Genomic DNA, 12,268 nt, shown 5'->3' with positions numbered 1-12,268 from the left:
CAATCAGCAACTCTTGCCATCTGTGTTGCTTTTTAGGTCTCATTTGAATGCTGAGATGCTCGTCTTGCGATAATTTTCAGTACATTTTATCAGTCTGTAAGTTTGGCAGCCGATCAATGCCCATACGCGTGTATTTGAGGAATCAAAATCCAGAGACAAGCTGCAAATAGAGACACACAGGAGTGTCAGTCATGAAAGCCAGTGCTGGCAACAAAGAATAGTGCCAAGAGGCTTAGGGGCCTCCTTCAGATGATTTCCACTATTAAATTATAATTTGATCTTGCATGAGGCAGCCTCCAAGGTCTGAGTTGAAGAAGTCTTTGTCCCAGTTGTTTGTGTTGTAGACATTGGCTGTGGAAGGAAGGGTGATTTTTGTGCTGCAGTTTGCCTTCCTCACCAGTGGGCTGCCCAGGCCTGGGGATGTGTGAGTGCACCCCTGCTCTCCTAAAAGCTGGCATCACCTCTACTCCAGGGCAAGTTTTAGGCTGCCAAGTCACACTGTGGTGGGGACATTCCACTGTGGGGACACCCTAGTACAGCTGATGGCTCAGAAGCTTCTTGGATGCCTGTTACAATGCTCATGGAGTGGGCATATGATATGTAATAGCAATACAAGCAGTTAGTTTGCCCTTGTGTCATTCAGGTATTTATGCTACAAATCTCAGCTGCCAAGAGCAGAAACTTTAGCTGCTCCTTCAGCTCCTAGCCATTGAAATAGGATCTGCAATGTCCAGTGCTAATGAAAATCTTCGTTCCTTGGCAAGTGGATGCTGCCTGATTTAAAAAAATGCAAAAGTGCTTTTTCAAGTACTTTCCCTGTAATTTAACATCCCTTCAAGGTCTTTCTGTCACCTCTCAAATGCATGCCATACCAATTCTACTCTGGAGTGTCACCTCCTACCTTTTTACCTTCCCCAGCTCAAGAGCTGCAGGAAGAGACAGTGTCCTTAGTGATGACAGTGGCAGGGGAGTGACAAGCAGGCTGGGTGGGGGTGGCTGTTGGTGAGCAAGCCTAGTGACAGGATGGGGTGACTAAGAACCAGCTGGCTAATTAAAGCACAGCAGTAGGAGGAGCAAAGTATTTAAGGGTGCTAGAGAGAGCAAGAGATGCCTCCACTAATTTCACTTTAGCAGCCAAGTATCACAGTGAAAGGTTTTCTTAACTCTTTCGTACCTCTTACGGAGTAAAATCAAGAGACTAAGAAAATGGCTCCATTGACTGAAAAGCCTGAATCGAGGTAAGGACACCAGTATGGTTTTTAGTCACAGTCACATCTGCTAGATCTGCTGTGAGCTGAACTCCCAAGACTTTATATGGCATATGCTAATATTCACTGAGTGGGCAGTGCACACTGATTTTTCAGAATGCTGCTTTCATTTGGATAGGTATTTCCAGTTGCTGATTGAAAAGAGGCAATGTCAGGGTAATCATTACATGGGTCTGTGTTCTCATTAAGGGAAATGGGCATGTCCTTGCCTCCTTACCCTAGTGACTGGATCTTTCTCCTAATTATTTTTGTGGGAAGGAGAGATTGAAAGCAGTTCCTGAATGCAGATTCTGAGGCAGCTACTTAGAGGAAAGTGAAGAGAATGGAGAGTTCTCAGCAATATATGAATTTGTCACCTGAGGCTGGAGGAGTCAGAGGGAAGTAAAGATGAGGACTGACTTCTGGCATGTAACTGATATTTCTGGAGACACATGGAATGTCAGACTGTTGCTTCACCCATCAGTTTGGTTTTCTGCGAGTGTTTTTGGTAGTGAGTAGAGGACGAGTCACTGTGTCCTTCCTTCTAGACTCTAGAGACAGCACAGTCCATCAGGACCTGCAAGCCAGTGCTCCAGTCTAAATTCCCTGGCAGGCACAAGTTTGTTGCCTGGCCCTAGATGTGTGACAGTGGCCAGCCTTCTGAGTTTTGCTGAGACCATTTTGTGTCTGATATCCAGGCAGATGAATTAGTCCCCTGACAGTTTTGCTAGCATAGCAGTGCTTCCAGGTTGGAAAAGGCTAAAGAAAATGACCCTGTCTCATTTCAGCTTGCTTCCTGCTAGGCTTGTCAGAGATGTGTTGGCATATATTGTATTGTATGTCTTGTAGTGGCATGTATTGTACGCCTGGCTTCCCATGTGCTTAGGTTAGACTTAGCTCTGTATGGTTCTCTGGAGGTTGTTGCAGTTGTGTGTAAATGAGACCAGCTCTCAAACTGATTTTTCTTATTTTGAAACTATAAAAAGCAACCTGTAAGACTTATACCTGTAAGGCCTTGTTACACTATGCAGGATCAGCTAGTATTGGATGTTGCATAGGATAGAGGCCCAAATCTTCCATCTTGGTATAAAATAAGACTATCACCTATATGTCTTGACAAGTATTAGCTATTGCTTAGTGAGTGTTTGTACAGAGCTTCAGAACAGCTAATGCTAGAAGAGGTTGTAATTAAAATTTGGTGTGGTTGCCACAATGAGCACTCAATCAGGCACAATTCCTCTGCCTTATATAACTGGGAATCTCAGGATGTGTGTGGAATAGTGTAAGATGGTCTGTAGCACTAAAGTACCTGGTTTATATGTCAAAGGTGCATCAGAGTCTTCTCTCTACCCTAATCTTTGTGAAATGTTTGTAAACTGCATTTGAACTTTGAGACACTAGTCATTCTCTAATTAGTGTTTCTGCCTAATGCAACTTCCTCTTATTTACTACTTTAGTGTTTGAGAGTGTGTGATAGAGGTGAAGACAGCCTTTGTAGTCTTTTTTACACAAAATCATGCAAGAGAAGCTGCTGGATGTTGTTTAGATGATCTAATTGATTTGTATTTATAGAATGCCATTCACTGTAGTAAATGCAATGCGGTGTTTGTGTCCCTCAATCCTGCAGTCAGCTGAATGGATTCATTGTTATACATAATTAGGGCTTCTGGAATTTGGGTCTGTTTATTTACAGCAATTGTTCTGCTGAAGCACAAGTGGCCCCATATCAGAGATCTACAGAGAGTTAGGTGCAGTACCCAGAGCAGCCCAGCTGCACAGCTCTTACAAGTAGTCTCACAACAACTTGAACTCCATGAATCCTTCATTTCTTCCAGCTGAAGTATAAAACCAGCATCCTCTTGGCTAGGTGCGGTCATTGCAGATTGAAAGATTTTCCTTTTGCAGCAAAGGTAAATCGGGTGTTACGGAACGAATTACCCTTACACGTAAATAAATTCCAATTTCAATAGTTGTGTGCTCCTTATGCCAGTTCCTGTGTGAATCTCAGTTAAGTGTCCTGAAGAGTCCCAGGTTGTAGTATGCTGTTAAGTTGTTTACAACCTTCCTGGAGCTGGCAGCCTGAGAACTGTGCCCAGTGAGCTTCCTTTTATAGGATGTACATCGGCTTGTTTGTAAAGTGCTTCCATCTATGAGATGTGATCATACATATTGCAGATAAATCTGAACAGAAATCTCAACTTCTGCTGCTGTCAAGTGCTGTACTTTGTGTCTTCTGCTAAGATGGAGATAAGATTTTATTTAAAATATCCTGGAAAATTTTGATTTTCTTTCTGAAGTTTCAAAATGTTCATGTGAGTTGCTTGGGCGTGTGGGTGTGGCAGAAAGGCATTTGTTTCTTCAGCTGACACCCATGATACATGGGCCAGGGCTACTGTCACCGTATCGCAGCCATCAAATAGCAGAGATCAGTCATGACAGACTCAGGAGGAAACCAAAACCTGGTTAGAATGTATTTAGAGTCTATTGTCAGGAGAAGAAATGTTTTTCACTGTAAGGCAGGGATGTCAGCAGTTATTCATCCAGAGGGAACCGGTGGTAAAACCACATGTCGAGTGTGCTGTGAGCCAAACAACCTTCTGTGCAGCCGTTTGTCAAGCCTTGAGCCTGCAGCAGAGCAGGAGGTTGATGGCTCAAGCAGGAGCCACCTTTCATCCACGCAATGTTCCAGGTATAAGTTAGTGTTGTTTAATGAAGGTTTAGTGGCTAGTATGAAATTATTGCGGTCTGTTTCTTTGCAGGGGGGTTCCTGTAGACATCGAATCGCTATCTGAACTAGCACTAATCATGGAATTCATTTTACTATACAGGTCAGAGTTAGAACAGACAAAAAGAGATTATTTACCTTTTCAGCCTTGCTGTTCAGCTGTAGGCTTTGCTCGCTGGCTTTGGGAAGTTAGGTGGAGTTTAGACTTTGGCCTGCTGACTTTTTAAAGTCTCACTATTTGCCAGATTGTAATGAGATGGGTGACAGCATGCCAGCCAATTTCTTTGGGAATGCTTGTTTACAGGCTTGCAAAAGGAAGACTCAGAGGTACAATAGCTTTCAGAAATGCTTGGATAGGGGTGAGTGCAAGGAGGAAGACCTGCTTAAACAGAAAAATTGTGTTGGTGCAAAACAATTTAGCTGTAGCTGCTCATGAATTTAATTTAGGTCACAGATGAGAAACAGCACTCATGCCATATGAGGAATGAGTTCTGGAGCAGGCTTCCAGGAAGAGCAGTGGAGGCGGGAAACTTTAGCAGTTTTAAGCTGGAATGTGAAGTGTTCTTGCACAGGGTTGTATGACACAGTTGCCTGCAATAGCATGGGAGTAGGCTGGATGACCCAGGAGATTCTTTTCTGCTCCCTGCTCCACAAGTGGTGACCTTGAACTGAGTTAACTCAGGTTGCAGTAAACTTTGTTTACTCTGAAGTTGATGACTGTAGGATGACTTAGTTCAAAAGTATCTCTGAATTCTTAAAGCTGTATCTCCTAGTTTACATTTCCTATTTAACCTTTTATTATTAAGAGAGGCACATTCCTCATATATTGCACAAAAATTGGCACCTGTGCCCCCAATAACTGAATTTTGCTAGTTTCGAATGCAACAGACACACTATTTAAAGAAAAAAAAAAGGAAGCAATACTGCATTTGAAATGTGCTGTGTTTGTTTATTGTAACAGCTGTAAGTTCCATTATTTATAAGAACACCTTATCCAAGCTGGTGGGTAATGATACCATTTGTTTCATTTAGTGAGCTTTCAATGCTCTCTCTCTGCTGTCTTAACACTTGCTGAAGAGTGTGTGGAAGCTGTTGTCTTGTACAGAATTGGTGAGATTATTCTATGTGCATTGCTTGCTTACTCATAGTCTTTTCATGACTTTTGTTCTTAGGAGCATAATGTCTTCTGAAGGGATGACAGGATGTTCTTTAACCCTTAAAATAAAAATGACAGACAATATATTTCAGTATTCCAGAATAAAAGAATAATGAGAGTTGAAGAGAGAGCTGATTGTCTGGGTTAACCTGAGCTGCCTGCTCTGTTCGAAGTTATTTTTTTTCTTGTCATATTTTATGTGATGTGAGGTGAGAAGTGCACAGGAGTGTTTTCCAGCAAGTCCTTTAAGCAGAGGAAGCTGCTGGTGGGAGCCACTGACTGCAGTGCAGCTCTTTGTCCACTTTCCAGATTTGGGACTCCATATTGCTGACATGGCTCATTGAAGAGGAGCATTTGGGTCAGGGACACTGATGGCGTTGTGAGAAAAGGTCTGAGCTGGGGTGAAACAAATGAGTGCTGTCAGTGATGTGTAAGACCTGACCAGGTGAAAAGTAAGTTTTGTGATTGCTAATCATCCCTTCAGTCTGAAAGCTTACAATTTTTCTGATAGCCTCAACTCCTACTTTATACTAATATAAATAAGTATTTGATTTTTCATTTAAATTCAGCCACAAAACATTTGAAGCTCTTGTATTTAGAAAGAAAACTTGGAAAATGTGAAAAACTTGAAATTGAGAAAAATAAGGGAGTGTACATCTCAGGAATATAAGGGACCAGCACAATAAGTTTTGAATGTTCATCTCATGTCTAGCAATTGTTTTAAAATCTTATGTGAGTCACTGGAGCTCTCAGTGCTAACAAGGGAAGAAAGGAAGTTACTTTTCCCCATACTCACGTTAGGACCACCAAAAATAACCACTGCCTGTGACTCTTAGCTGAGATACCAGTGACTTAAGAGCATGTGTCCTTGCTTAGAACTATTAATGAGCTGCTTGTTACCCCCTGCCTTTGTAGGGGGAGTATTCAAACCTTTAGAGCGTGTGAGATAATCCAGACAGGCTGTACAGAAGTGGTTGCCACTTATCTGCATTCCTCCTAAATAGGCTTCTGAACACACTGCTCTCTTTTCCACACCAAGTAGGGAAGGGACTGCAACCTTGGAGAAATGTGCTGGGGGGGGAAGGGGAGGAAGGGAAAGTTAAACATCTGTCTAGAGGTAGGACTGAACTGACAAGGAGTTGGTGGATGTTACATATGGACATTGGCTTGTTCAGGATTACAACTACTGGCTTATGCCCTGAGGAATTCATTACTTTTTATTGTGTTTTGCATGTGTGCAGCTTTGAAGCCTTTGTTGCTACATCTGTCACATTTCAGGAAAGGCACTAATTCCAGTCTGGCAAGGACACACTGGTTAGCTGGCTGGAGCAGGGAGCTGGAAGGAGATATGTGGGTATTTTGCTTTGGAGTATTTTTTTCTCATATTTTTCTTCTTTTGTTTGCCTGATCTGGCAGTAGGGAGTTCACTGTTTTTAACACTGACACAAGGGACCTCTTTCTTGGTTCTCTTTGAAATGCTCCCTTCTGAAGTGCTGCTGTGCATACTGTGTGTGTCTACAGGAATGGCTTGGCCATGTCTACAGAAAGTTCTTGAGGGGAACTGGGAGCAGCAAATGATTCCAGACCCACCTGTTTCCAGGGACAGCCTGTCTGCCCAAGCTGGCAGGGACTAATCTGCCTAAGGATGCACCATCCAAACGTCCATAGCACACTGGCTTACAGCATTTGCCTTCCCAGCTGTTACCAGCTAATGCTTGCCTGCACTGGTGCTGTGGAGCCAGATGTTATCTGGCTGTACTGTCCATCTGATCCCAAGAGCAACCTTAGGCTGAGACAGGCCTAATAGGACTTCAGTATGTGGTTTGGGTCAAGGATGTGGAAGACAGGTAGAATGACTCCGTAGCCCTGATGCAATAGGGTGCCAAAGCATGTTCTCAACTCCAAACATGCACCATAATTTTGGCAGTCTAAGCAGGAGTTATTTCTACTTGTGTGCAGCAGATCTGTGTGCAGATTCTCAGCTGGTCAAAATCAACTTTTAAATGGAGTTAATGGAGTTTCTGGAGTTAGACCAACGTGGGGACTCAGGATTGGTTACTCTCACCCTGAGCACACTGAATCCATTCTGTATATGGGAACTTGCACTAAGCACGTGTTTCAGTGCTTGAAGGAAGCTGATTAGTTTCACAGTAAGTGAACACTGGATGCTTGTTAATTTAATTGAACTCCATAATTGCTAGTAAGTGTGGGGATGTGTGGAAAAGTAATTTTTCCACATCCAATCTAGATCTAATGAGTTTGTATACATCTTCCATTTAATTTTAGCAATCTTCTTTAATTATCACTTTATTTTTATTGTCAAATCACTCATTTGTAAAAAGTAATTTAATCTATTAATGCGAAATAATTAGGCTTCTTTTTGGTGTGAATTCTTTCCTAAATGCTTTTCTTAATGCAGTGAAGGTCAGTGCTTCACACTGTAAGCAATGTCAAAGCTTGAATTAAAAAAGACATCACTGAAATCAGAGTTTTATGGCAGTTGTGATGTCACTGTTTCCAAAAAAATGAGATTTTAAAAGGGTGAAGCATGTGGTCACATCAGATACTGCCATTGTGGGAGGGGAAGTGTTGCTCTGGCATTGCAGTGGCAGTGGACCCTGCCTTCGCCCAGACATTACAACCATTATTAAATGGAGTTAATCCTCTTTCCTCTCCTGAAAAGGTAATATACTGAATTATTTTTTCCCCCTCTCCTTTTTAGTCTTGTATACCAGAGGAAAGCACTGCATCCTCTTGGGGATGGTTGGAGTGGAAGAATTTTTGTGTTGACCTGCATGAAGCCCATGGGGAGGGCCAGTGCTGAGTCAAAACATCTGGATATCAGCAACCTCCTCAGCTTCAGAGTGAGCTTTGTCCTAAAGCTGAGTTGAGATTTACTGCAGTATTGCCCCTTCTTGTGGTTTTCTCCTGACCCTGTGGAACGACTGGTATTTATCCCAGTGAGTTTAATATATAACATTTTTCTGTGTGTAGAAGAGCATGATACTGCTATAAATCTCCTTAAGCTGGATAAGGTAATTTTAGACTCTTTGATTTGCTTGAAGTAAGGCATCTTTCTGGAATGGAAATGTATGGAGATCAGAATGACCATTATTACTGAGTTTGTCTACATTTTCAGGCTGTGTAAACCATCACTATTTCAGGACTCACTTCTAATATGAAATGGTAGAAAGAAAGTGCAGATACTGGGCAGGCAAAATCAGGCAGTCAACCTATCAAATTGGACTCAGTTTTTGTTGTTGACTGGTTTTATACTGCACCCCCCATTTTACATTGTATTTTACTGGGATCAGCTTGGTGCTAGGCTGAATCCTGCTGATCCTTCACAAACCCACAATATATATCTTATGTGGGTATTTTAGCGAAGGAAATATTTAAACAATTAAGTGTTGGCAGCTCTTCCTAGGGTGGCTTGCTGGGGAGCCCAGATATTGTCTCATTTTATAGACTTGCTTGTTGGGTTTTCTTTCCTTTTGAGTGTCTTTTGAACATGCTCATTATATTCTGGCTGGCATGAAGCAAATGCTGATTAAGAAAAGGGATGCTTGAGGCAAGAGAACAAATTCAGTTCCCTGAAGGGAGTTTTCACTTCTTTCAATGTTCCACTGCTACCTCCAGTTTATGTAAAAGAAAAAGTATTTACTACTCTATTGTTTAGTTCCTTGTTTCCCCAAGCAATTTTTCCTATACTCCTCAGATTGGGGTTCTTGGTTTGCATGATTTTGTGATTTCAGATGAATATTTCTATTTGTGTCATGAAAACCATTAATCATCTGGAGCTACACTTGATCTCATTTTCTTTGGGGCTAGCTTTTTGGCGGGGGGAGAGGTGGAGATTGGAACACAAAAGTAAAGGACTTTTAGTTTAACCTAGGAACTTTAGAGAGTTGAGAGATCTTGTCAAACATACCTTTTTTTTTTTGTAGAAATGCTCTTTGACTATTCAAACCACCATCTGTGGCATTGAAACCTGTTTGCTGCAGGTATCAAGTGCCCACAGGAGTGAGGACAGATAGGCCTCACAGTTGTCCCCCACAGACTGGCATCAGCATGAAAACTGACTTTTTCTTCTGATCCCTGTCTGGTGTTTTTTTTCTTGGGCTGGCAATTTCACTGCCTTTGGTACCAGGAAAATAAAACTTCCAGCTTTCATGTTTCACTTACTGGAGTCTGATCCTGAAAATACCAGCAGCATTGCACAGCTGGAAATGATTGCTGCAGAAGTTATAATAAGCATTTTAGCAAGTGCATCTCTTCCTTATTGTTACATCTTTCAAAGGAGAGACTGGCTTTGATATGAGCAGCAGATTGCCTTGAAATATGGGAAAGCTCTAATTTGAGGGTTTTAGTTTAAAGCTTTTAGTGTCACTTTGATTTTTGAAAATTCTCTTAAAAGACGATGCACATTTTATGTATTAAAAACCAGTCAGACTTGCACTTTGCCCTTTATAGGCTCTTAGACTCAAATGACTATCTTTCAATTTCATATGAAGATTAGACTTAAAGTCTGTAAGCAGTGCTTGTATTGGGTAGAAATAATCTTTAATTTCTGATAATTATCAGAAAAAAAATTTATCTGGTGCTTAAAATTAATCTACTTGGCATTTGAAAGTAATTTTTTGCTAAGAAACTATGACTGTTACCTTGACTCTTGTGGTGAATGTTCAGCATTGTGTCCAGTGCTGTCTGGGCAGACATGAAACATAATGTAATTATTCTGCCTTTCACTTTAAACAGACATAAACAAAATCCAGAAGTGAAAAAGGCAAGTCCCTCTGCCACAATGAGCTCTGGTAAGTCCGTGTTGCTTTCTACTTGCACTCATTGGCTTTCCTTTTTATTACTGCTAATATTCCTGTCTGTTTCTGATGCAATTATTCATGTTTATTGCTTGACTTTTGGCCAAAAAAGTAGCTAGAAGCATCTTGAACTGGATGTAGGTCCTCTTAGCTTATTTCATGTGGAATATAAGAATTCAAAATTACTGATAACCTGAAAAAATTGTCTGAATTTCTTATCTTTTAGTAGAGATGAAAACGTAGTTTGACATTTGGATAAGAAAAATCAGCTGTTCAAAGAAAAATCAAGGGACCAGGAAGTGGGAGCTGGTTGGGAAGAGGAAAACTTCTGGGCTTGTCTGGGTAACAGGCTAAATCAGAGTGAAAAATAAAACAGATGCCAGACTTGAAGTGCCATATGTAAGGTCTGTAGAATGATATTCCCACTTAATTTTAGCATCTTAGCAAGTCTCAGCTGGGGTATCATGTCCTGGTTTTGGCACAACATTTTGAAAAAAATGTGAACTATTTGAAGAGAGTCCAGAAAAATGTGACCTGGGAATTCAGTGTAAGCACTGATAAGTTTACAAGCTGGGAAGTGCTGGAACAGGTTGCATTAGGGTGGTGCTGGAAGTTTGTAAGAACTCATTAGGCAAACATTTGTCGGGAGTGACAGAGGTAGATTGGTTTCATTCATGGTTCAGAAATAGGACTTTAGATGACCTTTGGAGCTTCCTTCTTGCACTGTGTCCTGTGTTTCCCTGAGTGTACAAGAGCCAGTTTTATTCATGTCGCTGAAGACCTTGCAGACTTGCAAAAATCTTTATTGTAAAGCGTTTCTTCATTTGTCTTTCAGAACATGAAGAAATTGATGTTGCAAAAACTGTAGTCAATGGGCTGAGCAGCAATGGACAAGAAAAAGGTGGGTTAAAATCTCCAGAGACACCTCCACAGCTCCTCCTGCATGTCAGCTGGTGATGTGCTTGATTTTCCCAGAAATTCACTACAATGGGGGCTTCCAAATTTAGTTCACTTGGCGACTGACACAAGAAAAGCCTTGTACTGCACCATGGTAGTAGCAGCAGCATTTCTTAGCTCAACAAGTGTTCTTTGTCTCTTTAAAGTGGCAGGCTGGACTTGCCTCTTTGTGTATTTGTAGTGCTATGTTGAGGAAAGCTGTACACTACTTGTTGTACTCGTGAGCACCTGTGAATCGGTATCTTAGTGAGTTGAGACAGCATGGGTTTGTGGTGCCTGTGTGTGAACTTTGTTAACTTCAGGGAGAGGTGAAGGTTTGAGTCTGGGATTAAAGGGCAGGAACCAACCATTTAAGTGATGGAAAAAAGTCGAAACAAACCAGTTTTCATGTTAACATCAACAGGTTTGCAGTGTGCTTTAAAGCACTCAGTGTTGTAGAGTAACCGTGTCTGTTTTGGCAGGCTGGAATTACGTGGGTATGGGTTGATTTTTCTGTTGGTTTAATTTCCTTTCTTTTCCTTTGATGCCTTTTTCTAGTGGTTAGTATTTTGACTGCATTGTGGATAGATGAATTCAGTCTGTTTCAAAGCAGAACAGAATCAGGATTGTTTTGTAAGCCACAGGCTGTTTGATTTGGGATCTGTTGTATTCACAGGGTCTCTGCTCAGGAAGAAGTATGGAAAACAGGATTTGATTTGGGTTCCTATTTTATAAAAAAAAAAAATTTAAACAATCCTATCAAATTAAAAACTAATTATTTTATGAGTTCTGAAAAAATTCTGTCAGGCTCTTTGGCTAGGCTTTTGCTGCTTGGGACGCCTAGGTTGTGAAATCCTTGCTTTCCAGTTTTGCCGGATATCAGAAAGATCTGCCACAAGAGGGGGTGTACACACCACCCTGATGTCAGTGTCTCCTTCAAGCTGGCCCAGTGCTCAGTGTTAGTCTGTAAAGTGTCAGAAATGCAGTTCCTCTTACTCCTGATTTTACAGGCATGGAATGTGGCAAGACATCTATCATTTTCCAGCTAACACATACAGGAAACAGGTTTTGTAGAAGAAAATCCTGGCTCTGCAGAAATCAAGAACACTATTCAAGTTATGCTGGTGGAGTCATGATATACAAGATATTTGTCTTGGCAGCTCCTGTTGAGCTTCACTTCTAAATAGTTCTCCCTTTTTCACAACAACCCTTTTTTGTACCTGTTGATTTGAACAGTCTTGTAACAATTGCTAGAGTTTTGTTTAGTGCTACATATGGTTTTACCACATATAGTATAGTTAGTGTGCTAGCTGATGAAGTGAGGTAGAAATCTCTTAAATTTACTGTTTATATGGATGGATTTTTTTTTTCTGAAATAGCTATA

General features: G+C 41.2%; 1 protein-coding gene across 15 annotated transcripts in view; it reads left to right on the top strand.

The window, feature by feature from the left end:
- Positions 1–12,268, top strand: part of SORBS1 (sorbin and SH3 domain containing 1) — a 121,530-nt gene that overhangs the window by 45,630 nt on the left and 63,632 nt on the right. For 4 of the 15 annotated variants that reach the window (XM_042779500.1, XM_042779495.1, XM_042779496.1 and 1 more), the window contains exons 1-3: positions 1,080–1,238; positions 9,887–9,942; positions 10,784–10,849. In XM_042779500.1, coding sequence (XP_042635434.1) covers positions 1,207–1,238; positions 9,887–9,942; positions 10,784–10,849 — 154 coding nt within the window. In that variant the 5' untranslated portion in view covers positions 1,080–1,206. Of the gene's footprint in view, positions 1–1,078; positions 1,239–9,886; positions 9,943–10,783; positions 10,850–12,268 lie in introns of those variants that run through there. The other 11 variants (XM_042779502.1, XM_042779494.1, XM_042779503.1 and 8 more) reach the window with 11 other exon arrangements.

Source organism: Catharus ustulatus, chromosome 8 (assembly GCF_009819885.2).
Source record: "Catharus ustulatus isolate bCatUst1 chromosome 8, bCatUst1.pri.v2, whole genome shotgun sequence".
NCBI lineage: Eukaryota > Metazoa > Chordata > Aves > Passeriformes > Turdidae > Catharus > Catharus ustulatus.
Note: the sequence above shows the minus strand (reverse complement) of the source record. Positions and strands in the feature narration are given on the sequence as shown.